Genomic DNA, 26,753 nt, shown 5'->3' on the forward strand with positions numbered 1-26,753 from the left:
TAAAGGATCCTGCTCACTCCTCTGCCTTCCTGGAGGGGGAAAAAAATCCTCCAGTAATCTAAGTGGTCATATTGTGTTCTACAAAGAAAAGCTACTCACACTAGGGCTAATAAAGGTTAAGAATTAGCAATGATCCAGTTGTAAGTAGTTACTCCATCATTTGCCTCTCCCAGAGACTGGTGCTTATTGTGTTTTCACAGGGGAGATTCTCCTGGTGAAAGCATCCCTATCTATGTAATAATGGACACTGGGGTCACAACAAGAAAACCTAAAATGACAGCTTAATATTAAAATGTGTACATTTAAACAGCACGTAAAAATCATACACGTTTAAAAATGGGTCTAATGACAGGAAAAACTTTTTCCTTAATTTCAGATTGTTAAAATAAAGATTAAAACACTTTGCATTTATTTTTCTAGTCAACCATATTTTTGACAGTAGCCCAGTAAAAAATCTTCCAACAAATTTATTATTTTTTTGTATTTGTTATTGTTTAAATTTTTTATCTCTTTTAAAGAAATTAACATCTGATTAACATCTCAAGAGACGGGTATTTCAAAAATTGAAAAGGTATACCCTTAACTATGCCAAAAAATGGAAACTAGGTCTAACAAAATAATTTTCATAGACTAACTAATATTTCAAATTAGGACCGAAATTTTTATGTCAGCACTTTATAACTGTGCAAATAGATACTCTGTATTAGAGAGCATTCCAAGAAAAGGTGAAATAATAAAATTTTGGGATTCGATAAAGAGCTTTCCCTCCAAGGAACTCAACAAAGGACTTTCCTATCTCTTTCATTTGTCTGCAGAAAATGCCTGACGACTATGCCAGCCTAATTACTCCCCTTTTACAGATAAGAGAATTGACTTCTTGCCAGAATAACAGCATAGGCATATTTTGATTCATTTTTTTAAAGATATCACTGAAATTTAGCATATTCTTGAAGCACAATGATATTTTATTCAATAGAATAGAAATTCTTTCTGTGCTCTGGGAAGTAAGCAATCTTTTAACATAACTGATAGATGAAATCTCTTTTCCATATAAATTCATAGTGAGTGACAGGTGGGCTGCTAACCACAGGCCAGCAATTCAATCCACCGGCTGCTGGGCTCTGACAGAGACCCGCCGGAACAGCACTATTCAGGCTGCTGAGGTTGCTATAATTAGGAATCAACTTTATGGCAATCGATTTGGTTTGGAGGCTGTTTTTCCAAATAAATTAAATCACCTTGCATTAGAAATCAACTATCCAGTGTATATACGAGAGAACAATTATGAGAACCTTTGAAAATACTGTACAAGACAGACAGGAACTGGAAACACAGGGTATCCAGGGCGGATGATCCCTTCAGGACCAGTGGTGAGAGTGGTGATACCAAGAGGGTGGAGGGAGGGTGGGGTAGAAAGGGGAAACCGGTTACAAGGATCTACATGTGACCTCCTCCCTGGGGGACGGACAACAGAAAAGTGGGTGAAGGTAGACGTCGGACAGTGTAAGATATGACAAAATAATAATGATTTATAAATTATCAGTGGTTCATAAGGAAAAAATAATCCTAAACAAAATATTTACTCCTACCTCTTATAGGTAAGAAAATGAGCCCTAGTGGTGAATCGGTCACTTGGGCTGCTAGCTGCAAACTCGGCATTTTGAAACCACCAGCCTTTGGAGGAAGGCGCTCTTTAAAGAGCCTTTCTATCCTCATAAAGAGTTACGGTCTCACACACCCGCAGAGCAGTTCTACTCTGTCGAGGAGGGTACGGTACCTATGAGTCGGAATCAGCTAGATGGCGGTGAGGTTTGTTTTGGGTTTTTTTAATTGTATGAGGTAGATACAAATGCTGACAGATGCAAAGGCAAAAAATGTGGCCCTCAGAAAGCATTAAAAGAGTTAAGTATAAAGTGCTAAAATCATAATTGACATATAAATGCCCAATAGTATCAGACCCTCAGTGAGCTTACTCCCCAGAAGTTAGGGTTACATAAGCAACTATAAACGAACAAGTCCCACCCACCACCCCACCACCCCCACAAAAAAGAAAGAAAAAGTACCCCAAGGAGGCCCAGAAATGCTAAAGACATTCAGAATAAGAGATCTCAACTAGACAAATCAAACCATGGCAAGGTGTTAATGCTGAAATACTTGGGAATATTAACACACTGAAGAAACATGAAAAGGGAAACAAGTGTAGGTAGAGACAAGCAGGCTGCACTAATGTGAAGCAAATCTTTTTAAAAGTAGAGCAGTTATAAAGATCTCACAGAAGATGCCTACCTGATACTGCTGGCTCAAAGGAGGGTTTCTTTTTTAATGACATATATGTGAGATGGCATGCACACACAGTGACTCACACATGCACACGCTCTCTTTAAAGAATAGGTCTCCTCGTATGAAAACACATGCAGATCTATTAAGACTAAGGAATATAGGGTATGCGTGAGATTAAAGGAGAGTCCAGCATGAGAATGACTAAAGATATTATGACTGCTGGCAAGCTCTAAAAGAGAGCAGGACCAATGAGACAGTCAAATAACACTATTAAAGAAAAAACAAAACAGATTGTTCCCTCTATTACTAGAAGCAAAGAAATCTCAGCGCTGAGAAATTCTGTGAGGAATAGACAAGACTACCAGAAAGGAAGCTTGCCCTGCACAATTCCAGAATTTCCCATGTGAGAACCATGAGGCAAGGCGATCTGTAGACTGTCAAAGAGAGAGCAAGTGAAATCCGAAGCCCACTAGGCATGCACTTTCAAAGGGAGGAGTACTGGTCTTAACTGGGATGAAGAAGATCGTGTTCTACAAGAGGGAGAAGAGAAAACAAAGGGGGGTACAGAGCAAGCTACTGGGAGGTTTGATAAGTAGGTTTAAGTTGTTGGATACAAAATTGATTATCTGACATGTAAATTCCCACCTAACTCAGTCAAAAGTTAAAAAAAAAAAGGTTTTAACTGATTTCTTGACATCTTCCTCTCTAAGATGAAATCAGAGATAAGAAAAGCCACCATCACCACACCTGGCAAGGAAAATGAACACATAGCCCTTATTTTTTAAAAGTGACCAATCCTTTCCACTGATGAGAAATAATGTTTTGAACAAGCTTTTCATTTCATTTGACTAAAACTATAGGCAAATCTTTTTAAAAATCTGTAATAATTCATTGCTATGATAAAACATGCTACTACTTACAAATGTGAGACCAGCATATACTGAAGATGTTAACCAAATGTCAAGTTCCAAAACAAATGTCTACTGTTTCATTTGTTTTAGCTGTTGGATTTTTCCAAGTTTTACAAGCAACAATACTGAGCTACACTTTGATAATTGACAGAATTCATATTTTAAACTGCTTTAAAAGTACTATCCTTACTCAAGATCTTATTTCTTTTTCTCTGCTTACTAAGAAAATTAATAATGCGACCATTTGCAAAAAAAGTTTATCCCACCTGGTGCTATTAATTGGTGAATACTTGATGTTCGGGTGACAGCTGTGCTTCTTGACTCCAGACTTGAACTTTCTCCTTTCTTGTTACATTCTGGAGAAGGATCACGTTGGCTGACCCTAGAACTGGTCACGGTTGTTTTGTTATGGCAAACCGTCAATGACTGAGTTTGACCAACGCTTTTTGGTGGACCATTCTGTGAGCTAGATAATACACCCAACTTCTGGCTGCGCAATGTCAAATTCTGTACCTAAGAACCACATAACAGAAAATTAGGAAGAGACAGGTGGTTTTCAACAGAGTGGCAATCATTACCACTGTCACGACAGCAGTACATTGACATCTGCTTTACAGACATGAAACTCCAAGCACTGGATACATATGATCAACCCTGCAGAAAAGTGGAGTGGTTAGTCTGAGTAGCCATATTTTAAAGTGGAATTTTTCACAAAACCATTAAGAGAGTCTTAAAGAGTTTAATGAAAACAGAATGTGTGTATATGTTCTGCAAATGAATTGTGAATAAGAGGAAATTACAGCATACTCTTATTTTAATGGTACCAGTCCTAACTGTACAGATTATAAAGGAACACTAGGTGTTTAAGTAAAGGAATTCATCAAATCACCTATCCCTTGTTATTATATATCATGAAAATTATTTATGGTGACATTTTTTTTGCAGTTTCATCTTGCTGTTGCTATTAAACACGCCCTTGTCTTCTGAAGACTGTATTTCATGGACTGCAAAGATTGTGCATGGTCTTGAAACGGGTTTGTGTAATGGTTCCTTCTAGCTCCACCTTAGAAAGGACTATGATAAACACACAGGCAGTCTTGGATCACAGCAAGGACCATGCCAATGACTCTCACCTGAGATTTATAACATTCCTATGCAGCAAAGCAGAAAATGCTTCTCCAATAACTCCTTGGCTTTCTAGTTGGAATGAATGCAAAAGAGCTCTTGATAGGGCAGCCCTAAAGTACTCAGCTGCTAACTAAAAAAGATCAGCTGTGTGAGCCCAGCATCCACCCTGCAAGAGAAAGGCGACTATCGCCTGCGTGGAGAGATTCACAGAGCAGGTCGACTCTCTCCTGTGGGGCACAGTGAGCAATGACAATGGATTTGGTTTGGAGGGAGAATAAATGAACCAAATACATTTTTGTTAGCCTGGTGCTGGTTAGAAAAGGAAGTAAAAGAGAGTCTAAGGTAACAAACAAAACTATACTGCTGCTTAATTAATGTTCTCCCACTTCATGAGAGTTCTGTCTATAACTGCTTCATTACTGGGGCTCGAAGTGACACACCACCTTCACTTTCCCAGTGCCAGATGCAGTTCTCAGCCAATAGCAGCTACTGTTACTGCTACAACGACGACGACCATGACTAAGTGTCCAGTTCCATTCTAAAATATACACAGGGAGTATCTTCTCTGATTTTTCTCAAAGTTTTTGTAGCAATGTAACCTTTACTACAAAAATAAAACATAATGAAACCTAGAATAGTCAATTGCCACTCAAGGCCCTCACAAGCTAGGTCCAAATCACTGTGAGGCGTTAACTTTCCACCACTCCAGTGCACAACACGCACGTTCCAGCCAGCCTGTTACTCACAGCTCATCTTCCTTCATGGACACCTCTGCGCAAATCTTCTACGCTAACTAAGACACCTTTCTTCTTCAAAGCTGTCTCCTGAAACCCAATCCATGCTTGGCTAAAATCCCACTCCTTCCCTAAGAAACCTTCCCAGAGTCCCTAGTTAAAGATACAGTTTCCCTCCTCTCGAGTTTGTTTTTCCCACACAATTTGAACCACAGTAGCCTATGGCACTGACACATGTCTATTTTCAAATCATGAATGCATGTCACTCTTAACACTGAGTCCCCAGTGGGCAGGCCCTCCCTTCTGGCATTCACAGTGCTGCAGTGCTGTAGACATGCAGAAAGCTCCACGGCTCTGTGGGATTCGCCTATGTCTGATTCTGGTTATACATTACATGACTTTTACTATTTGGGGCCATGGGTTGGGTAGCTATTTAATTATATCTATGATTTTATGAAGGAAACATTAAGATACATCATTTATCATTTATCTCAATTTACCACACAACTCTGGAGGTACATTAAAATCTTCCAGCAAACAAAAAGAAGATAACATAAAACTTAATATTTGACACACAAATTATCTATAAAGCAGACCACCATAATAGTGACAACCAGAGACTGAAGAATATCTGAACTACTTAAAAACCTGGACATTTATCTTCAAATCAAAAGTATATTCATAAAAGTTTGTGAGAATTTTTAACTAAAAAGAGTACCATGAATTCTCCCCAGAGGGACTGCTCATCCTCTTCCCAGAGCTGCCTGAGGTGATCTGCTAAAGTGGTTCGCTCTCACTTGACCCAGAAAACCCACAGCATCATGCAAATCACGAGGGTCAAAGCTCTGGGTCCACTTTAAGAACATCTGTGAAACTGCCCAGGTCATCAAGGGTTTGCACATCCGGAAAGCCACCAAAGATTTGAAATAAGTGAAAGTCATCACTTTGCAGAGACAGTGTGTGCCCAACGGTGGAGCTGGTACGTGTGCCCAGGCCAAACAGTGGGGTTGGAACCAGGGTCGGTGGGCCAAAAAGTGGTGAATGCTTATTGCACATGCTTAAAATGCAGAGTCATGCTGAAGGGTTTCAATGTGGATTCTCTGGCCATTGAGCACATCCAGGTGAACAAAGCCCCCAAGATGCGTCCCTGGACTTACAGAGCTCATAGTTGGATCAACCCATGCCTGACCTTCCCCTGCCACATCAAAATGATCCTGACTGAAGAGGAACAAACTGCTCCTAAACAGAAGAAGAGGTTATACAGAAGAAAGAGATCTCCCCCCAAAAACTGAAGAAGCAAAAACTTATGGATCAGGAGTAAATTAAGCTTTAACTAAAATCTGTTAAGTCAAAAGAAAACAATAGAATTTTTCCAAATTTTTTTACGTCCCCTTGTGGTACATAACAAAATATATTCTATGAGTATTACTTATATATGCATTTTAAAGTAGGGCTGCAATATCTAAAGGTATTCTGGCTTATACATAACAAATTTCAAACATGTCAACTGTACTGCTTAAGTATACTACAAAGGTAATTTAGTTGCTAACACAGAGATCACATATTCCGTTCTCCTTGACAAAATTTCACTTTTGAGGAGAGAGAACCCCACCTTTCTAAGATAAAGAATATTAAGGTACTCAAATGTCCAACTTTCATGTACTAGCATTTCAGAATCTTCCCCATAATGGAATAATATAAACTGTCTAGCTTTTGTAAGTCTACAAAAAAGGTGATTTGATAATTTTTGCTAATTTCACACCTAGTAGCCTTTGGCAATTTCCCCACCAAAACGTTCTCATAACAGTTACTTGACTTCAGACTAACAAATCCCGTGTGGTGTGTCGTAAAGCCTCTCTTTGCAGAGAAACTGCAGGAGCTAATACGGCACCAGTGGCAGCAAAGCTGACTTCTCGTCTCCAACTCCAGCAAACACTTTTTTCCCTTCAACTCAAACCGTATTTGCGAGACAGCCTGGTAGGATTTCTTACGCCTCTACAAACATACTCATTCTTTGTACTGATATCTTTCTGAAAATCAGATTTACTTGCAGGGTGGAGGAAGGGGCAGAACTTAAAGTGAGTTATTCCAAATTTCTCATTTTTTGACAATATACTGTAAGTAATGTTTAAAACTGAGAAAAAATAAACTAGTAGGATGATATCAGAAGATCAACAATTATTCAAACAAAACTTTAAATGTGGTGTTTATTATAAACAAAAATGTTTTAAGCTGCAACTATTATTTTTTTAAAGTCAACAAAATAGAACAGGACATTTTCAAGACCAACAGCCCTTTATGACCTTGAGGATGCAAGCCTCCCTCACTGACAAACCACAGGCGAAAAAAACAAAAACCCTTCAGAGAGAAATGCCTAAAGGTCAGTCTATTCACCCTAGTTCCTCACAAGTTCATCCATGAATTACATCACCCCATGACAGAGCCACACACTTGGCTCCTGAAGAGATACTGAGGAGACACAGAGCAGAGATGCTGTTTAAAGGCTACATGATAGTTCACAAGATAAAATGTGCTCCTGAATTGTGATTCTCTAAGCAGTTGCACCCTGGGAACCAGAAATACCGTAAATGGTTGTGTTTTTCTCTGTTCACTGTTAGCTATTTGAAAACTAAGAACTAAAATTTGTGACTCAGCTCTACCACTGTGGAGCAAAAATAATAATCAGTCACATGTGCTATCTCATTTTGTGACAGGCACTATTCTAAATATGTTATGATTCCTTTTCATAGCTCTGAACTATCACTTCTGATTTTCAGTGAAGAAAATGAGGCTAAACAGGATTAATTGTAGTAACAGCTAAAATTTATTGAGCATCAGATACTGTTCTGCTTTATAGTTATTAATATGTTTAATCCTGATAACAACCCTGTGAAGTAAGCACTAATTAATCCTATATTATAACTGTTTGGAGACTTATAAAGAGATCTAGCCATATGCCAGTTCTATCTGGAACTACAGTGAGGTAGTTTATTGTGCCAACCTGTCCGATAAACACAAGTGGGGTTAATTGAAGGGCGGAGGGATAAATGGCTCAGTGAGCCTCGCCTTTCTAGTTCTCGGGTCTCTTGCTTTCTGATGGTCGGACCAGAGTGCAGCTTCATAAGCCAGATCCCTGCTTCAGCTGGCAAGTCTCACTTCCTGCAAGACATCCCTGAGGAAAAGCCACATGGACCTACCCCGATGCAGCCCTGGGTGATGGAGCAGGCGTGTAGAGACCCCTGCCAGCGCTGGGATGCTTACATATTCACTGACTTGGCTTTCCTCCTGCAGTTGGCATCGTTGCGTGTGTTTTGTGAGATGGAGGAGGACTTTGTGGACTCGTGTTGGACATATGGGTTAATGTTGACTTGTGGGCTTGGGCAGCACTGGGTTGGGATGTTTTCTTGATGTGTACTTAACCTTTATATAAAACTCTCTCTTATATATATGAGTTTCTTAAGTACTCAGACTAACACATAAGGCAAAAGGTTGAGGAGTACTAAGTGTAAGTGCTAAGTAAGTACTAAGTGGTAGAGCAAGCACTTAGACCTAGAACCTGGATCCAGGGCCCTGACACACTGTGCTAAACCATGGCCTCGTCAGTGACAATTACTGCTCCTGAAATCAGAAGTGGAACTCAGTTCAGCTTTACCGCAATGCTTAAGTTTGTAAGGACTGTATTTTAATGACTTCCTTTTGCCTGCCCTTTCTGCAAAAAATAATTAATTTAGTGTCTATGTTCTAGACACTAAGCAGACATACTAACCATCCTTCAAATGACCCTAAAAGTTAAGAGATCGTGCCTCCCCTAAAGCCACAAAGATATTCTATGTTTCCATGTAGACATTTTAGTTTTGGCTTTTACCTTTAGGTCTACATTCTACTTCTACTTTACTTTGTAAAGGGGGTGAGGAGAGAGTTAAAATTCAGTTTTCCATACACCCAAGCAAGGTAGTATTCCACTCAATTTTTAAAATTTAAAATTATTAAATTTAATTCATTTTAAAAATTAAAATCAACTTGAAGTTATAGTATAACTGAATACAAAGCAATCAACACAAAGAACGCATCTCACATCAGAGAAATAATTCTGCCTCCCTATAAAACTAAATACTGAACATCATTTGCAGAGTCTTCACTAACCGTCAGTCCTGTCAAATAACCTAGATCGATATCCATGTCAAATGATGTTGTTTCTATCAAACAGAAAGCACTTTCTTCAAGTTCTCATGGGTTAATTAAATTTCCACCAGAGATGCAAGCACAGAGCACTGAACCAAGTGCTTGTTTGTCTTTAGCCTAAGATCCAGACCTCCAGCACCACATTATGAAGCTAGACAAGCTCACCTGAGTCGCTGCAGACTGACAGGAAGATGACGATGACGACGAGACAACAGGAATGTCAGACTGTACAGCAGCCACAGTGGTAGCGGGTGTGAAAATCAGCTGTACAGACAGAAAACCAAAAAATACCCTAAGACAAAAGAACATGTCCCACACACAATGTATAGCAGGCAAGAAAGACTGAAATCTGTGACAGAGAGACAGTGCAGTTTAGAATCATCTTCTAAGCAAAAGGTTTTTACAGGACAAAGAAAGGTTACTAATATTCGAGAACTAAAATTCTCATGAACATATTTGAAATAGCTTGTGCTTCTAATGTGTAGAGAAATAAATCAGTACTCAAAAGAGAAAGTATGGTTTGGTCATGCAAAATCCTCAGACCATAGTTTTCCCAACTAAAACTACTATACTTAAACCTTTCCCAGTTCACAACTGCAGCAGGGTTCCTTCAGTGGGAAGTCTGAAAGACCACCAGTTACTATTCTTGGACACAAATTACACTTCTGTGAGAAACATGAAAAGAAGCACCAACAAGTCTTTTAAACCCTCCTTGCCACAGAGGAAAACTATACCCAAATGACATCACGGTCTTTCGCTCAGCTACACCAATAAGACAAACCTAGGTAACTCTTGATTTTAAAACTACTTGCAAAGAACGCAAACATCACACATGTCCAAATTCAGCATCAAAACCATCTGTGAAAATCTTCACATCAAAAAACAGAAAAACTATTTATTCATCACTATCTTTTCTCAAATGTTTTCAATACTGAAATTGAATGTCACTGATTTTTAAGGTAGTGCAAATCCACTCAGAGAAGATAGTATTTAACTTTGTAAATTATGGCAACTGTTTCAAAGTTCTATTAACACTCACCCTACTACTATTCAAATGAAAATGACCAACTATGGGATATTTTTAAACTTCAGTTGTTTAGTTACTAGACTTACATAAATTCAGCAGCCAAGGACAATTTTCACAAAAATGCAATTTTCATGACAAACTACTTGAAAGCTCTAAACCTCAAATTTTATTAAGACAGTCTATTTCGTTTGAGTCACATTAAACTGCCTGCTTCAAAGATTTTAAAAAGATAGTCAAATAACAAGATTTTAAATAGTTTGACCTAGTTAAAGCACATTACTGGTTAAATAATTGCCAAGGGGAGAGGGTGCATGCAGAGACTAGAAATGTGGTAATGTGCACTCAATAGCCTCTAACTACAAGGGAGGCCATGTCACTATCTCTTGCTGGAAGTATAATTAGAAACCTTCTTTGTAATTTTACACAGAAAGCTGGAGATCTAGATATACGTTCAGGTTGACTACTCAAAAAAGAAAATAAATATATAACAGGGCCAATTTTGTCTTTTTTTGTGAACATATCAAATAAACTTAAGAAGGCAAGTTAGAAGAGCAGTAGGTACATAAATACAAATAATCAAATTCACACATATTAATCTACGATCAAAGTGAAAACACAAATTAATCTTGCAGAGTTGAGATGGGAGAAATAACCAGTTAAAAAGTATCTGATGACTTCTTATCAGGATATTCAATTCAGATTTCAGAAGATCTCAGGATATAAATTTTAATTTATAATTAACAAAAATTTTAATATTTGTAATTATCATTTTATCAACTCTAGATTGTAAAAGGCATACAATAATTTTATGTTATCACTGTAAGTACCAATTATAGCTGTAAGATACCATACTAAAATGCATCCTAATTTCAGAGATGTTAAAAGATGGAAAAAACAGTTTTACATTGAGGAAATTTGATTATTTTTATAAATCACTCCAATATTTAAAAACCTCTGACAGCTTCCCAATGCTAAAAATTTCTATTTGAGACACCAAGAAGACTTACCTATTAACGGTAGAATTTTCCATGACATAATGTATGGGAATTGGGTGTGCACATGCACACACACACACACACACACACACACACTCAAAACATTATTTTAAATGCCTGCTATTGCATTAAATCAACAAACTTTTTGATCACTCTTAAGTCCATAAACACTCGGTTTAGTCTTACCATTTGAGCTCGGAGATACATTTGAGCTTGACTTGCTGTTAAGGTAGGCGAGGTACTCCCTAGTAACATAGTCTGTTGAGTAATACTGCCGCTGGTAGAACTGGAAGCCTGGGATCGGCTTATTAACTGTGCAGGTGTAGGTGAGGTGGAGAGGTTGATCTAAGGATGGAAAGAATATTAGGTTACAGGCTTCCATTTCTTGCTTCCATGTCACCAAGTTGCCATCAGCCAATCAATGAACATAAATTGTGACTAAGGAACCCATGAAGAGAACTTAATCTCTGATAGACCCTTTACTTCTTTGGTAAACTATTTGCACACAGGCAGAAAACAGCATGGACTAGTCAGTACCAGGACAATTTTTCAGGATATGCACAATGTGTTTAAATAAAACTCCTAGCATCTTCCTTAAAATGTCATTTGCACTAGCTAATGTTCCATTATTTTCATATTCCACATACTAACTTAAAGCATTCTACCAAATAGTTTGCACAATTTTGGCATATATTGTCTGTCACATTTTGAAGAGTTTCTAAAGTGAACAAAAATGAAAATAGATAACCTAGTCATGTATATAAAACATGTAACATATCATTATAGTTCTAACTCAAAGGAACTTCAAATAGAAAAAAATACAATTGCTACTTGTCAAACAGAAAACTCCTAAATATTGGTTACAAAATTAACTTATAAATCCTGCTTGTAAGTTTAAAACTGCTCCTACAAGAAGCAGCTTAGTCTCTATAAGCCTATTCTCCCAGAAGGAACCAGTAGTTGGCAGTCAAGGGAAGGAAACTGGGCTGGGCTGGGCAGGGTCAGAACGAAGGAAGGCATCTACACCCTTCTTCATCTTTTCAGTAGCATATGGACTACCTGGGTTAAAAATAAATATAATTCTTAAAAAGAATAATATAATCTGATGTCTAATCCTTTTGGGGAAAACAATAATAAACCAAAAAAATTCATTAGACTTCTGATTCAGAACAAGGAGGACTAGATTAATACACCCACATACACAAACTCACTAATATCCTAGATCAGTGTTAAAAAATTAGGGTATACATGGAGAGCAAATGTTTTGAGAATGATGAGGATAACGAATGTTTAAATGTGCTTTATACAATTGATGTATGTATGGATTGTGATGAGTTGCATGAACCCCTAATAAAATGATTTTTTAAAAATTAGGGTATATAGCTGAACACAAAAACATGGAAGGAAAGCAAAATCCCTAGGTGCCATAGAGGAAGAAACTCAAAGTCAAAACACCAAGGTCATCAAGGGAACAACTGGGCCTGGGCCTACAGAAACCAAAGATCTCACATAGTGCCCATTTCCAGGATAGCGAGAAGTGAAACCCCCATTTAGAGTGAAGATATTCAAAAAGGCTGCTCAACACTTGAGAAGAGAGCTGGCAAAACTCTGCTCTGAAGCTCAGAGAAGCAACAGTGACGCTCGCAGTCCAGTCCTCCCTGAGTAGAGGACGAGAGAGGCCCCTGTGAGAAAGCAAAGCCCGAGGCTTGAGTCACAGGAACATACAGAAACAGAGTCTACAGTAAAGGAGCAGATGCTGGGCCCACGGTTAACATAAGAACTAGCGTGAGTCACTTGTTTAACCTGAGTAGTGACTGGAGGAAGCTGAGAGAGGGATACATAGGACCTCTCTATAATAGTTGTGCAACTTCTTAGGTGTATATAAGTATTTAAAACTAGAGAATTATTTAAAAAGGAATGGATATAGAATTAGATACTTCACTAAAGATATATGCATCTTTTCAATAAATATTTCATCATTTAATGATGTTTAAACCAATAGTTATGTGCATGAACATAACTAAAATAATACAGAATTGATCTGTAATCTGACTTTGACTCCTACTACACCACTGAATAAGGAAGACTGAAGAAGAAAGGGCTCATTTGAATTATGGTACTGGGGAAGGATATTGAAAGTACTGTGGACTGCCAAAAGAACAACAAATCTGTCTTAGAAGAAGTATGACTAGAATGCTCCTTAGAAGAGGGGATAGAATGGTGAGATTTCATTTCACATACTTCGGCCATGTTATTAGGAGAGACCAGTCCCTGGACAAGGACATGGTGCACAGTACAATAGCGGGGCATCAGAAAAGAGGAAGGCCTTCAATGAAGGGAATGACACGGCGGGCACAACGATGGGCTCAAACCTAACAATTGTTTAAGGACAGTGCAGGGCCAGGCAATGTTTGTTATGCTGTGTGGAAGCTCAATGTGGGTTGGAACAGATTCAAGGACACCTATCTCTTCAATCTCCTTATCAACAAATGACCTCTGACTACGAAAAGCAAATGCAATCTTTTCAGACCAGCCCTTCTTTCTCTTAGGTTTTAAGGCCAGTTTCTCTGTCTGGCCTTCCCTAAATGTTCACATCATCCTAGCTTTTTCCTTCTTCTTGAATGCAGAGGTTGTCTCCTCTACTCCCATGGTTTCAACTGATTTGATCCTGGTGACTCTCATTCCGTGACTGCAAACCCTTATTCTGAGTTCCAGATCCAGAACACACCTCTCTAGCTGGTGCCAACTCCCACTCAACATGCTCAAAGGCCAAATTCATTACTATTCCTCCTAAACCAGCTCCCCCATCTAGTCCCTATCTCACAAATGAAACAGGCATCTTCGGAATTCCCCAGGGCAGACGGACTGAATGTCATCCTTGATTCTTCACTCTTCTTGGCCACAGGCTCAAAATCTGTACCTTTTTCTCATCATATACATTTTGATTTCTAATCACTTGGGACAGGGGTCCTCAAACGTTTTAAACAGGGGGCCAGTTCACTGTGCCTCAGACCCGTTAGAGGACCGGACTATAGTTTTAAAAAAATCTATAAATAAATTCCTATGCACATATTTTAGAGGGAAAAAAAGGGGGCAAAACACCCAACGGGCTGGATAAATGTCTCAGTGGGCCGCATGTGGCCCGCGGGCCATAGTTTGAGGACCCCCGACTTGGGTTAAGAGTCCGGGCCCATGGCACTGCCAGTTAGATTACTTTAACAGCTGCAGAAGGATCTCCTTGACTGCCAGATCATCCTTCCCTGATTTTATTAATATTAATTCCTATTTTAAAATCATTATCTTATCTCTTTCTAAATGCCAGATCATTTTTCCTAATTTTATTAATATTAATTACATTTAAAAATCACTCCCATTCAGGATAATGTTCAACAGCCCCTGTCGCCCGCTTTAGCGTTGCCTCCTCTCCCACTCCTCCATGCAGTAGACACCGGAAGTTATTTGCTGTTTCCATGATGTCTCAGGCTTCCCAACAGCAAAAGTAACAATACAGCATCCCCCCAACCCACCCTCACCTATATTACGAACTGCTCCTCAAAATTCATTCACTCTAATTAGTGTTTCCAGGTTAACAGAATCCATCCCAAAGTGGAAGTGACTACTCCCCCTTTTTAACCTAATTAGTCTTCCATACATTTCCATCTCTTCTAAACACTAAACTCTTTAAGGGCTGGAACTATCTACAAAGGTAATCTTCATACAAGGAGACTTCAAAGAGTTCGTGGGAAAATTATATTATTAATAATTAAGCGCACGACAGAGAGTGAGAATGCATGAAAAGTGGAAAGAAGGAATCAGTTTTATAGTCCCTAACAAGTTGGTTCAAACTCAGGGGCCTGAAAGGGCAGAGTAGAGTGTCTGAGGCTGGAGATCTCCACTGGTGCACACAGCTCCATCTCCCACCATGGAGAAGCTGGTAGGTCTGAACTGTCAATTTTCTCATTAAAAATACAATGCTTGAACCACTGCACCCCCAGTGCTTCTGTGTCTAACAGAGGAGAGTATAAATGCAGGGTTGGTGTGGTAATCTTAGTTCAATTTTATCTTTGAGATCTGATAGTAAGTTATTAAGAAGCTCTTCAAAAATGAGTCTTCCTTTTCTCTACCATATTACAAAGGCATTTGGGATAAAGCCTTACTCTAAGAACGAAACCACTTATAGCATAATTGGACCCAGGGCAGGAGGAGGAAGGAGGCAAGGCAGGAACTCTGGTAAAGATAATCGATTATCTTTTTTAAAAAACCACAGAAACAATCTTGAAGAAATTATTGGTTGAATATTAAAATACTTAAGACACTGTCTCTTTAAGGAAGTAAAACAAAGAACACATCTGTACATTATGTATTTTCATACAAGCTGTATTTGAGAACAAAAGAAAAAGGGAAGTATGAAAAAACCACTACATAGTAATTTCCTGACCACCTGTATTCTGCTTTGTGTAAATTATGAGATCAAAGAACCAATGTCTCACCCATGTGGAACTAGAAGCAAACATGTCATATGTTTCTAGCAAGCAACATTTCAGGAAGTGTTTACTAGTGTCTGCCCTATGAGCCAAAAAAGCAGTAACTATCTCTGCAAGAAATCCACTCCCTGCTGGAGGGGCTACAACTTGGCCTGCTCATTTCTGTGGGAGAAAGGCAGGTTTTCTTTCCACCCGAGAAGAGCTACACAGTCTCACTACAGCGCCTCCAGGGGCACTGTCCTCATGAGTCTGAATTGACTTGATGGCAGGTAGTGTGTGTTGTCCGTAATTGATAAGGCTTTTATTTTCTGCTTCACTCTACTTACCTGAGCCAGATGCTCTCACAGTTCTCCAGTATTTTCTCCACCTCAACACTCCTAATTTGCTTTCACTAAAAGTCTTAAAGTCAATTCTGTCCTCTCATTCTTCAAGCCCTCTGCTTCACAAAGAAGTCGCTCCCTGAGCCCTATTGGGAAGCTCTCTCCCCACTGCTACTGATTCCAGGATTCACTACAGAAATCCAGGTCTGCCACGAAAATCCACTGAGCTCAACTACCTCTTGGTGTCCCCAAAAGAATCTGCCTCAGAGTACTCCCTACAGACAAAACCCATTTCAGAGCTACCTCTGCCATTTGGCTAACCTGACTCAAGCAGGTAGAGCCAAAGGAAGAAACACTATTATATAGTACGAGGATGATGTATGTGCAGTCATCAGCACGGAAATATCTCTAAGCCACATTAGGGCTTTCAGAAAAAGGACTACAGAATAAGATTGCAGTGTATATACATACTGTCCGGCATGTGGATCAACTAGCCGAGAGCAATTTGCCCTTTGTTCTCCGTTTCCTCATACTAACACCTGAGCTAATGTGGGCTAGCCATACCAAGAGGGACAATCTGGAGCTGGAATTTGGCTAAACTTCCTAAGGCTTGATGTAATCTATCATGGTCAGATGGCAAGACCAATAAGAACCCTGAACCTGAATGTTTGGGGAGAGAGGAGCTGTGGGGTTGGCAGCTGAGGACAGCCTAGTAGGTGACCATGTACCAGAGACAAACGTGAATCCCTCTTTGGGGCATGGAAACCCCACACTGTGAACTCTACAAAGACTCACATCTCTTCATTTTGTCTTTTGTTAAAAGAAGGTTGTGTCTATAGGATGGTACACCCTCCGTGAATTAACAAACCAACAAGGGCAGCGAGAGCCAGTGGGAACCTAAAAATTTAGCAATCTGAAAGAAGGCATACTTCTAACACATAAAATGTGGTTCCAGAAGGCGGGGGTCTGAGAAATGCCAAGGGTCAGGCTGGACTCCAAGACGATGTCAGGTTAACTTGTGAGTTATGACCCGCTTTGCTCAGAGAGTGTGCCGTGTGAACAACTGGTGACAAGGATGGAGGATGGAAGATACGAAGTGGATCCATTTTCACACCTTGGAAATTTGACACAAGCTGGTCCTGACCATTGTAGTTAGGAATGAAGAAGGAATTTTCCCATTCTATCCCATTAGTGCACACACAAATGTATGGTACCCATACATTTCTAAATATGCATACAATAAGAACTGAAGCATTTGAATTGTAGTGATGGTGAGGAACATTAAAAGTATCTTGAACTGACAAAAGAATATTAAAAATATCTTGAAAGAACAAATCTGTTCTGGAAGAAGTATAGTCACAAATGCAGATGGCAAGACTTTGTCGCATGTACTTTGGACATGCTTTGAGGAAAGGCCAACTGCTGGAGACGACATCATGCTTGGTACATGGAAGGGCAGCGACAAACGGGAAGGCCCTCAGTGAGATGCGCTGACAGTGGCTGCAACAACGAGCTCAAATATAAAAACAATTGTGAGGATGGCGCAGGACTATCAGTGTTTTTATGCATAGGAGCCCTATGAGTTACAACTAACTTGACAGCATCTAACGACTATGTGTGTGTTCGTATACATACACATACGTATGTATATACAAATGCATACACTCAACAGAAAGACACATCAGTTTGTGGGATAATGATATTAAAAGTTAACAAAAATTTTCCACAGTTTTGTAGCCCCCTGGAGACCCAAAGCCCATTTGTAGGCCACTGGACATCCCCTTACAGAAGGGTCTTGAGGAGGAGACGAGACGGTCAGGGTGCGACATAGTAACGATGAAACATACAACTTTCCTCTAGTTCCTCAATGCTTCTTTTCGCCCCTCTTCCACTATCATAATCCCAATTCTACCTTTCAAGTCTGGCTAGACCAGAGGATGGACACTGGTACAGATAGGAACTGGAAACACAGGGAATCCAGGGCGGATGATCCCTTCAGGACCAGTGGTGTGAGTGGCGATACTGGGAGGGCACAGGGAGAGTGCGTTGGAAAGGAGACCGATTACAAGGATCAACATGTGATCTCCTCCCTGGGGGACGGACAACAGAAAAGTGGGTGAAGGGGGACATCGGACAGGACAAGATATGACAAAATAATAATTTATAAATTATCAAGGGTTCATGAGGGAGGGGGTAGTGGGGAGGGAGGGGGAAAACTGAGGAGCTGATGCCAGGGGCTTAGGTGGAGAGCAAATGTTTTGAGAATGATGAGGGCAATGAATATACAAATGTGCTTTACACAATTGATGTATGCATGGATTGTGATGAGTTGTATGAGCCCCTAATAAAACGATTAAAAAAAAAGAAAATGCTACAGTGGAAAAAAGTTTTGAAGCCCCCTCATACCTCACATGTGAATATGTTGAGAAATGATTAAATTGTACACACAAATGCATCCTCATAAACTGTGACAAGACTGACCAACACACGCACACCTTTCAGATTTTGACCCCGTCACAAGTAAACTTTTGAAAATAACACTGAGACAATTAAAATTTTGAAAATGCTAAAGGTAGAACGGCAGGGGGGATGACTGTAGGAAATACAATGAGAATGTTTAATTGTGTGCAACCAGCTTCGGGTTTCCCCTTTCTCCTCCACCTTTTCCTTACCCTCCTGGTATCTCTACTCTCATTATTGGTCCTGAGGGGTTTATCTGTCCTGGATTCCCTGTTTCCAGCTCTTATCTGTACAGTGTACATCTTCTGGCCTAGGGGGATTTGTAAGGTAGAATTGGGATTATGATAGTGGGGGGGAAGGAAGCATTAACGAACTAGAGGTAAGTTGTATGTCTCATCAGTGTTATACTGCACCCTGGCTCATCTCCTCCCCATGAACCTTCTGCAAGCAGATGTCCAGTTGCCTGCAGATGGGCTTTAGGTCTGTACTCCGCACTCTCCCTCATTCACAATGATATGTATGAGTTTTTGTTCTTTGATGCCCGATACCTGATCCCATCGACACCTCGTGATCACACAGGCTGGTGTGCTTCTTCCATGTGGGCTTTGTTGTTTCTCAGCTAGATGGACACTTGTCAGTTTTCAAGTCTTTAAGACCCCAGATGCTATAGCTTTTGATAGCTGGGCACCATCAGCTATCTCCACTACATTTGCTTATGCACCCACTTTGTAACAGTGGAAATCTTAAACTAGTATTAAGTCTTGCAAAATGCATCTGAGTTCAACCACTTGAGATTACATTTTTTTAAATGCTTTAAAGACTGTGTTTTTAGACTTAAAAAGTACCTCCTAAAAGAGATGATAAATAAGGGCATAAGTTATAAAATACTGGAAATGATTGGTTTTAAGGAACTCATTTTCTCAGATAAATTCACAATGATTCATTCATAAAGTCTCCAGTTGATGAAAATCAGAAGTTTCAAGAAAAAGCTGAACATTCTCACTGATCACGACGTACAGTGTGATCTTTAACAAGGCTCTTCCAGTCCTGTAACTCCCACCAAATGACTTATTCTTGATGGGCTTGCATAAGGTGAGGGAAGATACTGATAGGATTATATGATTCCGTTCTGAGTCATTGTTAAAGCAAATTGTTATTAGACAAACTTGGAAATCCATAGATTGGTCTGTTTTGCCATCCTGCTGGGCTTCCACTAAACCATCTTGGAGCAGTAAAAGGGATCTCACTACCGTGCGGAATGAAGACCCAGGAGTAGAGCATGTCTTTTTGACTAAGATATCCTGCACATTGGACCTCTGAGATCCCGGGGGCAGAAAACTGTGACACCAAAGCAGCACCGCAGGAAGGGCAACACCATAACCCAGAGCCAAAGCACAGACAGAGAAGTAGGCTTCCTGGCCTGAGGGTAGGTTCTTTCAGGCACTCGTTGTTGTTGTTAGATGCCATCAAGTTGGTTCTGACTCACACAACAGGAAGAAGCCCTGCCTGGTCCTGGGCCACCCCGACAACTGTTCCTGTGCTTGAGCCCATTGCTGTGTACTCACTGTGTCAGTCCATCCTGCCCAGTCTTCCTCTCTCTCTTTCACTGCCCCTTTATCAAGCATTGAAGTCCTTCTCCAGGCACTGGTCTTTCCTGACATGTCCAAAGTATGTGAGACAAAGCCTCCCCATCTGTCCCTCTAAGGAGCATTCTGGCTGTGCTTCTTCCAAGGCAGACTTGTCTGCTCTTTTCAATATTCTTGGCCAGCACCATAATTCAAACTGACCATTTCTTCTCCAGTTTCCCTTATTCAGTCTCCAACTTTTGCATGCACAGGGAGTCACTGAAAATACCATGGCTTGAGTCAAGGACACCTTAGTCTTCAAAGTAACATCCTTGCATCTCATCACTTTAAATTGGTCTTGTGCAGCAGAATGACTCAATACATCACTTTATCTCTTGACTGCTGCTCCCATGAGCACTGATTGTGGAGCCAAGCAAGACAAAATCTTTGACAACTTCAACCTTTTCTCTTTATCATAAGATTAACTATGTGTCCTGGTGTGAGGATTTTGATCTTCCTCACATTGAGTTGTAATCCATACTGAAGGCTATAATCCTTGATCTTCATCAGCAAGTGCTTCAAGTCCTCCTAACTTTCAGCAAGCAAGGCTGTGTCATCTGCAGATCACAGGTTGTTAAGGCTTCCTCCAATCCTGATGCCACATCCTTCTTCATACAATCCAGCTTCTCTGATCATCTGCTTGGTATACAAACTGAGTAAGTATGCTGAGAGGATACAACCTAATTTTAAAATAGACAGTATTCTCTTGTTCTGCTTGCACAGCTGCCTCCTGATCCATGGACAGGTTCTGCATGAGCACAATGACGTGTTCTGGAATTCCCGCTGTTCTCAAGGATATTCATAGTTTACGATCCATAACAGATGCCTGTGCATAATCAATAAAACAAAAGTAAATTGTTTCTGATATTCTCTACTTTTGACCAAGATCCATCTGACGTCAGCAATGATATCCCTGTTCCACATCCTCTTCTGAGTCCGACCTGAACCTCTAGCAGCTCTCTGTCAATGTACTGCTGCAACCATTCATGGATGATCTTCTGCAAAATTTTACATGCATGTGATATTAATAATACGGTTCTATAATTTAAGCATTCTGTTGAGTCAACTTTCTTTGGAATGGGTCACAAATGAGGATCTCTTCCTGTCAGCCGGTCTTCTGGACCCACACAGGGAACTGGAGCTAAATGCCTTTGGGCTAAGCCTTATGGTAGAGTGCTGTGCCCTTTGGGCATTTATCTGTACTCCATAAAAGAACTCTGTAACATTGTCTGAACTGAGCAGAGACCAAGAGGCTTGGTGGCAGAGGGCCAAGGACCAGAGAGAGGCATGAAAGAGTAGGTACTGATACCTTGAAGTAAAATCTTTATTTTGAAATTGTCCCCATGCAGCCAAGTCACTAACTCCCTAAAACTGTCAAAGAGATACCCTTCCCCACCAGCAGCACACATGATGCTTACATTTGTGGTGATAGGACATTTCTTAATATGGCTCTTCTATCCATGTCTCTGTAACTCCCACCAGATGACTGGACTCAACTTTGGAACTAGGTTGTGTGAAGCACTAATAGAGGGGCCTTGTCAGTGTTGGTTGCCACAGCCCTGACTGTAAGATTGAGCCATGTCAGAAGCAGGAACAGAAAAAAGCCACTGTTGAAGCATGTTTGAGGCTCCTGCTTGAAGTAGCAGAGGCTGAGCCTAGAGGTACCAGAGACTATTGTACTGGAGCCCCTGGGACAAAGCAAAGGAGCCACACCCACATAGCAGAGGGACTGTGTGGATCAAGTGAAGTGGCAGGTGGGCTTCCTAACACACAGAAGCAGATGTCAAAGAACCATGTGCTGACAGTTGGAGAATCGGAGAGAGGTTTGGCTGTTGGCTGAGGAGAGATAGTGTTGTGGACCAATCACTCCATCCTTAATAGTTTCTGAACCTGGCTTGTGGTAACCCGTTAACTTCTAGAAAAACCTCTCTTAGACTTGAGTATTTTCTGAGCTCTGTGCAGGCATTGCAATAAACCCCTCAGAAGAACGTTGTGGGAGGAAGGATAAAGGTAGAGGAACATCTAGCCTCTGCGCTTGCAACTGGCCTGGGGATGCTGTGGAGATGGAGTCTCTTTCTTTTCACTGAAGCCAAAGGATATCAGATGTAGCCTCTGTGCTACTTCCTCACGGATCCAGTCGGCATCTCCACCAAGGGCACAAGTTTATAAGGGAGCAGACCTATCTTCCCAGCGGTGGGGAAAGCCTACCTTGACACATCTAAAATCATCACTCTAAAATTATTAGCAGAAAATCTAGGCTTTAGAGAAGAAAGCCATCAGCAGCAATGTAAACAAAGGTTCAAGGTAATATCCACTGAAAAGAAATTTCCCAGGAAATAAAACAACTTTTTTTTTCATATTTTAAGTATCAGAGTAGAGACTGAATATATTTCCCTCATAACACAGTCTCTTATGAAGAAATAACACGTAGAAAACAAGAAGTTACGAGAGCTTAGAAATACAATGAATAAGCTAAAAAAACAATCAATGAAAACAGAAAAAGTCACAGAAAAACCCCCAACCCAGAGTAAAAAGATAAGGCAAAAAATGATGTGCGATCTCAAGGTGCCAAGGGATCAGGTATCAGGCATCATCAGAACAAAAAAATCTTACTATAGTGAATGGCCAGGGGAACGTGGAGTGGAGACCCAAGCCCATTTGTAGGCCACTGGACATCCCCTTACAGAAGGGTCTTGGGGAGGAGATGAGACAGTCAGAGTGCGATATAGCAACGATGAAAAATACAACTTTCCTCTGGTTCCTAAATGCTACCCACCCCACGCCCCACTGTCATGATCCGAATCCTACCTTGCAAATCTGACTAGACCAGAGGATATACACTGGTACAGATGGGAACTGGAAACACAGGGAAGCCAGGGCGGATGATCCCCTCAGGACCAGTGGTGTGAGTGGCGATACTGGGAGGGTGGAGGGAGGGTGGGATGGAAAGGGGGAGCCTATTTCAAGGATCTACATGTGACCTCCTCCCTGGGGGACAGACAACAGAAAAGTGGGGGAAGGGAGACGTGGGACAGAGCAAGATATGACAAAATAATAATTTATAAATTATCAAGGGTTCATGAGGGAGGGGGGAGAATGGAGGGAGGAGAAAAAAATGAGGACCCGATGCCAGGGGCTTGGGTGGAGAGCAAATGTTTTGAGAATGATGAGGGCAATGAATGTACAAATGTGCTTTACACAATTGATGTCTGTATGGATTGTGATAGGAGTTGTATGAGCCCCTAATAAAATGATTTTTTTAAAATGAGTTGATACCAAAGGCTCAAGTAGAAAGCAAATGTTGTGAGAATGATGATGGCAACAAATGTAGAAATGTGCTTGATACATGGATGTATATATAGATTGTGATAAGAGTTGTATGAGCCCCCAATGACTGGGGAAAAAAAGGAGCTCCAGAGCAGGAGAACGTAGAAGTAGAAAGGACTTCTTTCTTTTTTTATTTCATATGCGTAAACACTCCGACAGCCAAAGACTCAATACCAAGGGCAGAGTTGAACTGCTCCACTGGGTTCCAAAGACTACAAATGGCCCTAACAACAGACGGCCTATCTTTCTCTCTATAAGTGTCTTTCTCTTGTGGAGCGTCTGGTGAGTGTGAAGGACCATCCTGTTGGCTAGCAGCTAAGTGTTTAAACTACTGCACCACCTCCTTACATGCACACTAAACACTTAATTTTCAGACTGAAGAGCCCAGCAAATGCCCTACAGGGACACTTAGACACACATACAAGAAACTCCAAAAGAACTAAAGAAAAATGTCATGCCTAGAAGATTCCACAGAAAGAACGAGTTTCTCAGAGAAGAACGATAATGAGACTGACATCAGCTTTTTGTCTGCAATACTGGTATTTGAGAACAATGGTCTCTGTTTCACATTTCCCATAAAAAGTTATTTTTACACTGAATTTATATAGCAATAATAAATAAAGTACAGGGTGGGAATTTCCAGGCCAACAAAGATTCAAAGATTATCTTCCATGTGTCCCTGAGAAGGAAGTTGTTTGAAGATACTCCAGCAAGCCAAAAAAAAAAAAAAAAAACAAGTCTTATCATAGTGTCCTTTGATTATTTACTTGTCTATGTCCCCCTGTATATTGATCACTGTTGAATCCTCAGCATTTAACACGGGGCCGGGCAGCTGTAGACACTCTATAAGGGACCTCACCTGCAAGGATGGAAGGCTAATACAGAATCCCGCTCAGGTATGAAGCCCTGAAATCAAACTGCTGTTTCAGGATCTCAGCCTCATGATGAATCCTCTGCTCAGAAAACTCTACTCATTTTCAGAACTCAGCTTATGTCTCATAAGCTGCATGGTCATCAGTTCGAAACCACCAGGTGCTCTGCTGGAGAAAGGGGTTTCTACTCTCTTAAAGCGTTACTATCTTAGAAACTCCCAGGAAAACCCTGTCCTATAGGGTCACTAAGAATCAACCCAACTCAAAGGCAGCTAGTTATGTCCCATACTCGAAGCGCTCTCCAAATACCAAAGCTCTTTTCTATTAGTTTCTACAGCCTTTATCACTTGATTATCATATTTATTAACAATATGATGATTAACCGATAGGCCTAGGCATGGCTCTTCAAATGGATAGTAATGTCACTGAGGGAAGGAACTTGGACTCATGCACCTCCAGCAGAAGCACAGATATACCTGTTAATTGGCTGCCTGCATGTAATTGACAAAGAACGCAGGATTAAACTATTATTCTACAACCTAATATCAGGCAAGCAGGATATATCCTAATCAAGAATATTATGCATTACATATTCTAGTCAATTATTATAACTCCTATTACTCATCATTAGATAAGGGTTATAATAATTAACCAGAATTCATTTTTTATGATAAATGGAGAGAAGGCTGAAGTTGTCAAGGATTTTTTTCTTACTTGGATCCACAATCAATGCTCATGGAAGCAGCATTCAAGAGATGAAAGGGCATATTAGATTAGGTAAATCTATCACAAAAGACCACTTTAGCGCATTGAAGAGCAAGAATGTTAATTTGACAACTAAGGTGCACCTGGCCCACACTATGGAATTCTCTACTGCATCATAAGCATGTAATGGTTGGACACTGAGTAAGGAAGACTGTAGAAGAATTGGTGCATTTGAGTTGGGGTGCTGGAGAAGAATATCGAAAGTCCTACGGACTTCTAAAAGGACAAACTATCTGTATTGGAAGAAGTACCGTCAGAGTGCTCCTTAGAGGCAAGGATGGTCAGCCTTCGTCTTGCAGACTTTGGGCATGTTGTCAGGAGAGAGCAGTCCCTAGAGAAGGCCATCAAGTGTGGTAAAGTGGAGGGCAGAGAAAAAGAGGAAGGTCCTCAACGAGATAGACGGACACAGTGGCTTCATCAACAGGCTCAGGTCTACCAACAATTGTGAAGAGGGAGCAGGACGGTGCAGTGTTTTTTCCTGTTGTGCCTAGATAGGATCACTATGGGTCGGAGTTGATTGGATGGCACCTAACAACAACCATTCATCATTTAATAAATATTGGTAACATGCCTCCGCCATGGAGTCCACACCAACTCACCATGGCCCTGCAGAACTGCCCCTGTAGGACCATTACTGCTCACGGTGTATGGGGCTGTTAGGAAGCCCCACCGCCTCTCTCCCGCTCATGTATAACAGGCTCTGTCCACAGCACGTACACACTGCTAAAGAGACCAGTAAGGAGTCTCCTCAGAAAAACCACAGGACTTTTGTTTGGCTTGTTTATATTCTATTTCATATTTTGTGAAAGTTTAAAGGCACATTATGTCCTCATCTGACCATTTCTATGCAAAAATGTTCAGTGATACTAGTAATATTGTTCACAGTAAGTCAACATTCTCTTTTGTGTTCTGGTTGTTTGATTCCAGAACTCTAGTTTCCCTGTCCTTTGATCTCAACTTTGCTTCAGAGTAACTGTTGACCGTTTGGGTCACAGAGATGGTTTTAAAACTATAGGGCTTTAACACAAATAACACTTTCTTCAAATATAATCTTAATTCTGAATTCTCTACGTCTAACACCACGGAAGGCTCATCTGAAAGCTTAAGAGCAGATCCCAGAGCCCAATCTATTAACCTTTCCTTGATCCAGCTCTGGGGAGACCTGGGATGAAAAGGTGTTTGTGGTTGTGAGGGGGCATCAATCAGTTCCAACTCGTCAACAGAACGAAACACTGCTCAGCCCTGCGCCCTCCTCACAATCACGGTTGTCTGAGTCCACTGTTGTGAGCCCTGTGTCAATCCAGCTTGGTGAGGGTGTTCCTTCTTTTGCTGACGCTGCTGTCCCTGCGAACCTTTGATGGAGTGGTGGCTATGCACTGGGCTACAATCCACAAGGTCTGCAGATCAAAGCCACCAGTCACTCCTTGGGAGAACAGGCTCAGAAACTCACAGAGGCAGTTCTACCCTGTCCTGTAGGGTTGCTGTGAGTTGAAATGACGTGATGGCAGTGGAGAGCAGGTAGTTACTGTATCAGCCTTGAGTTCCTTTTCCTGATAATATGTCCACAAGGAGCTCAAGAAGAAAATGTGTTGCAGTTGACAGTGGCAGCAATTGTACAATTATGCTTGGTTTAATTGAATTAT

At 40.6% G+C, this 26,753-nt stretch overlaps 1 protein-coding gene across 8 annotated transcripts in view; it reads right to left on the reverse strand.

Annotated features, from left to right (window-relative positions):
• Positions 1-26,753, reverse strand: part of PHC3 (polyhomeotic homolog 3) — a 78,305-nt gene that overhangs the window by 36,149 nt on the left and 15,403 nt on the right. For 6 of the 8 annotated variants that reach the window (XM_075547015.1, XM_075547013.1, XM_075547012.1 and 3 more), the window contains 3 exons: positions 11,444-11,602; positions 9,401-9,499; positions 3,458-3,704 (listed from right to left, as the gene is read on the reverse strand). In XM_075547015.1, coding sequence (XP_075403130.1) covers positions 3,458-3,704; positions 9,401-9,499; positions 11,444-11,602 — 505 coding nt within the window. The remainder of the gene's footprint in view (positions 1-3,457; positions 3,705-9,400; positions 9,500-11,443; positions 11,603-26,753) is intronic. The other 2 variants (XM_075547016.1, XM_075547014.1) reach the window with 1 other exon arrangement.

Source organism: Tenrec ecaudatus, chromosome 4 (genome assembly GCF_050624435.1).
Source record: "Tenrec ecaudatus isolate mTenEca1 chromosome 4, mTenEca1.hap1, whole genome shotgun sequence".
NCBI classification, from domain to species: domain Eukaryota; kingdom Metazoa; phylum Chordata; class Mammalia; order Afrosoricida; family Tenrecidae; genus Tenrec; species Tenrec ecaudatus.